Source organism: Salvelinus sp. IW2-2015, unplaced genomic scaffold, assembly GCF_002910315.2.
Source record: "Salvelinus sp. IW2-2015 unplaced genomic scaffold, ASM291031v2 Un_scaffold1528, whole genome shotgun sequence".
In the NCBI taxonomy this organism is placed as follows: domain Eukaryota; kingdom Metazoa; phylum Chordata; class Actinopteri; order Salmoniformes; family Salmonidae; genus Salvelinus; species Salvelinus sp. IW2-2015.
The window spans coordinates 59,957-64,587 of record NW_019942967.1 but is presented as its reverse complement, the minus strand read 5'-3'; the positions used below and the strand labels follow the sequence as shown (position 1 = coordinate 64,587).

Below are 4,631 nucleotides of genomic sequence, written 5' to 3'. Positions count from 1 at the left end.
ATCTTTTATACTTTTTCCGGAACATGAAATGTGTTCGTACCTCAAGTTCTGTGAGGTGGAAGGATTTCCTTTGTTCTCTATGAAAGTGTACCCTCTCTCTAATACTGTGTGTCCATGAGGAGATTCACAGGAATTTACGACGTCTCTCTGACCACAGCAACCTCGTTGAAGGAGGAAAGGGGGAGGCAGGGAGTGGCAGGGAGAGGGGGATGGGGCTTGCTATACCCAAACAGGCAACGTCATGACACCTCATACAAACAGCACACACACAACCACACTTACAGGAAAACTCACCAACAAAGACTTGATCACTCAACACCAAAGTAAGCAGAAGAATAAGGAGGAAGAAGTGGAAGAATGATGAAGCTGAAGATTTCATGGCACAGCACTGTATACTGTGCTAACACAAAGACACGAACACCTAACATGTACCAGTCCGCACCAGGATTCGATACCATGTTTCACAACAACACAATGTCCTCCATAGTCTCCGTTAATACTGCTATAGAAACAGAGAACTGAGCTGTTGTGGTACGGGGGAGACAGTACCTCAGGTCTCCGGGAAGGTGACAATCATCATCACTGTGTCAATGCGTGATGCTAAGCKAGCATCCGTTAGCTGCCGTCCTCTACATCCACCTCCCTCTGACCTCCTCCTTTTCCGCAGCAACCTCAGCAGATGATAGACATCAACTCTGGGATCTGAGTCACGGCACCACTGTAACATGAACCCGTCCGCCGCGGGCTCCCATACAGTACCATGCTCACAACAACAACACAACAACATACTCAGAAGTTTCCGCCAAAAGTGCTATACCGCAAAAGCCCTGGATGTTGTTTTTGGGGGGGAGACAGTACTTCAGGTCTCCAGAAGGTGACTGAACTGTGCGATCGATGCTAAGCTAGCTTCCACTAGCTACCATCCGCTAAACACACGTACACTTTCTCTCACGTTAGATACATCAACACGTACGCCATTGATATAAACACTGACAGAAACAATAGGGACGTCTAAATAGACACAACAACATACAGTACACTGTGGTTGTCGCACTGGAATGGCGTCTGTGTGGTGAAAGCTTACCCGTTGCTGTAGGGTCTGATAAATGCAAAAACAGGATGAAATGAATGGGCACAGAGASAGAGCAAAGCACGTGATGATTAAGGAGCAAATGCATCTTTGCATCTCTACCCAAAATCAACAAGACACACAGAACACGCATTAGACACGCTACAAACTGGACAACAAATACAGGATGACAACGTTGTGCAAACTTACTGTTCATAGACATTAATACACACATACATATAAACATTGAGACATGTACTGCATACACAGTAAATGTTGACAGATACTACACACTCAAAGACACTGAACTAAGCAGGGAACAACTCCCTCCCCTCAAACACCCTATGTAAAGATGAGTGTTTACCTTTGACAAAGACTTCAGTGAAGCTCTTCTCCTCTCCCACCACACACTCATAGGCTGCATCGTCAGACAGGTTGCACTTGTTGATGGTGAGTGTCCGTTTGTTGCCCACGCACTCAAACACATACCTGACATGACAGACAGACAAGGGCAGAGAGAGACACTGGCAGAAAACAGAGAGGACAGACAAAGACACTAGTGACCGAGTGTCGCTCACTCAACTCATCGACAAATGAATGACTCACACGCTCACATAGTCAAATATACTGACAATCACGCATATTCACACACAGACACACACAGACACAGACACACAAAGCAGCCAGTCTCACTTGGCAGAGGGTTTGATCTCCACTCCGTTCTTCAGCCACTTGACCTGAACGTTGGGGTCATGGAGCTCAACATGCATCTGGGTCCTCTTGCCCTTGTCCACAGAGTAACATTGCTCTAGCTTCTTCAGGAAGGCTGAGGGAGGGAAAGAACCACTGTTATGTCTCCAGCCTTTACACACCAGACACAACAACCAGAATAACCCAAGCAACACTACACCAGACTACCTCCCTTTCAGAGCCCCTCAGGCATTCACTATAATAAAGCATTCCCTGTCCCAAACACTCTCAAGTAGAAATGCCCACAGCTTGCCTACTTCCTCCTCCAGTATCCCCCCCCCTTTCTCTCCCCTCACCGTCACTCTTCTTGGGTTCCACCTTCTTCATCTTCTTCAGTCTCTTGAGCAGGCCCCTGAGGTCTGTGATGCCGTAGTCAAAGGCAATCTTCTCATAGTCACATGGCTTAGCATCCTTCAGGATCTCCCACACATCCACATCCTCTTTGGGCTCGTCCCTCGCCTTTTTTTCCCTGAAAGAGAGGGGGAGAGGAGATTGATTGTGTGTGTGAGAGTGTGAGTATGTGTGATTGCTCATAATGGAGTTAACTCCACTCCTACCTTTTTTTGAGGAGGGCACTGAAGTCCAGGTCACCTGCATCCTCTCCTGCATCTCCCCTGGGGACAAGAAAGGGTACGAGTGGGAGAATTAGGTTTCCTACAGTGTTAGGTCAGGTTAGAGGAGTCGGTAATTTCAAACATAACATACAGTATACTGTACATACAAATATACTTGTTGTATATTAAGGTTTTACATAAGATCAATCAACAATTAATATCTGTGCTATTTCAATGCTATAGTAGTGAATCATTGTTTGTTTACAAAAAATATGGWAGTGAACGAATGGTACTGGACATACAGTAGATGGTACTACACTGTACTCTGCTAAGACAAACACACACACACAAACATCCACACCCACATTCACTTTCCCTGACGTAAAGACACATCAACGATACAGTATTGATATAAAAGTTATAACAACAGGGACGGAATTCCCATATACACACAAATATACAGACAGTACACTGTGGTTGCACAGTATCGCACAGTGTCTGTAGCCATGTCTTACCCTTTTTTGGCGCCTTTAATGCCTCTGATAACACAAAACAGGATGGTAATGAGTGAGCATATAGAGCATAGTGGGAATCAATAAGGCGCATACTGACACTTTGCCCGCCTAAATTCACTGGGACATAAAAAACAGCATACTAGTGTACACACACACAAACATTCAGTATTGACCTCTATTTGTTACTGTATGTACCCCAAACACAGATACATTGTACATGTACAAGGCTGTACATTGACACATATATACAAGGTAAATACTGTGTAAATGTACACGCACAGGTACTGCTGATACACACCCACACAGAGCTTTTCTTACACTCTCATAAAGATCCACACATATGACACCTCATGATTGCATCTCTAATGTATGTAATCCATGGGAAATATACACTAGTTCCACTTGAGGCCTTGTCAAAGGGTCACACTCAGACAGATGTACAGTACCAGAAATAGCCTCACATGACAAAGAACACATGAGGGGAAGCACGGGCTATTTCAGATCTGAACACACACAGTGGACAGATGAAGAATTCCAAAGGTGGGAATATGGAAGCACACGGAAGGGAATCCCAAATAATATATTCTGAACACACACAAYGGATTYAGGTTCTGGAAGAAGCTTAGGACAAGGCTGCCTTATAACAGAGAGGCAGCAAGKCCAGACACGRAATCGCTGAGGAGGAAGATGGGGGTACACACGGATGAATCGCAATKACTGGATTCTCCATACTTACTGACAGTGGGAGTTGGAACGCAAAGACCGCCACATACTGTGGCAAGGTCAACACTAACCCATCCAGCWMCMTTTGGGGTGTTGAAGRTTTTTTGGCATCTTGGGTTTTCACACTTTAATTCACGCTTGTAACGCATCTATTTTTTCATATYTTTTCATTCTCTTTTTCTTTTCTTCATACCAAAATTCACAAAATAAACACAAAAACACAATCTGAAATGGTCCTTTGCACGTTGTGTTTCCTTTCTTACCCTTGCTTTTTTGTMTTTTTGTYTGATTAGGAGAGGAAATCATATTTGAAACAGTAACTAGAGTGAACTGACTGGCGGCAGCACTATGCCAACAAACACAGAGGGATTTTCTACAGCTTCACAGTGAGAAACAGAGCTGCTGCACACATATTGAAACACAAGTCTTTGGAGACAGGGAAGAGAAGACACACGAATACAGAGATACAGACATACAGGGATATACATAGTGAACAGACACAGAAATAGAAACATACGGACACCATGTACAATTGAAACATAAAAACACACAAACAAACATACAGGTTAGTCACAGAGACACATTAGTTAGTCACAGAGACACATTAGTAAGTCACAGAGACACATTAGTTAGTCACAGAGACACATTAGTAAGTCACAGAGACACATTAGTATGTCACAGAGACACATTAGTTAGTCACAGAGACACACCACCCTGACAGTGACACTCACGATCGCTTGAAGGCATCCAGGATGTTGGCGGGCTGCTCCTCTTGTACGGCTGAAACATGGCAAGGGGAGGGAACGGTGAGAGGAACTGGACTAACTGACAGACAGTTAAAAATCAGGATGAATAATGGACTGAGTACTGACACGAAACACATATACACTACCTGCTTTATCATTATACATTCTGTATCAAATATTGAATGACTTACTGACAAACTCACTGACCACAGGTTAAGTGACAGATACATTACTAAATGGCTGATGATGGCCTGGAATGGACCCACCTTCCACC

General features: G+C 44.2%; 1 protein-coding gene across 1 annotated transcript in view; it reads right to left on the bottom strand.

Moving 5' to 3' along the window:
- mybpc2a (myosin binding protein Ca) overlaps positions 1 to 4,631 on the bottom strand; it is a gene marked incomplete at its 5' end in the record, with an annotated part of 46,826 nt that overhangs the window by 39,600 nt on the left and 2,595 nt on the right. The window contains 6 exon segments of the mRNA XM_070439270.1: positions 1,434 to 1,558; positions 1,763 to 1,895; positions 2,116 to 2,288; positions 2,377 to 2,433; positions 2,889 to 2,912; positions 4,343 to 4,399. Of these exon segments, the coding sequence (XP_070295371.1) occupies positions 1,434 to 1,558; positions 1,763 to 1,895; positions 2,116 to 2,288; positions 2,377 to 2,433; positions 2,889 to 2,912; positions 4,343 to 4,399 (569 nt within the window).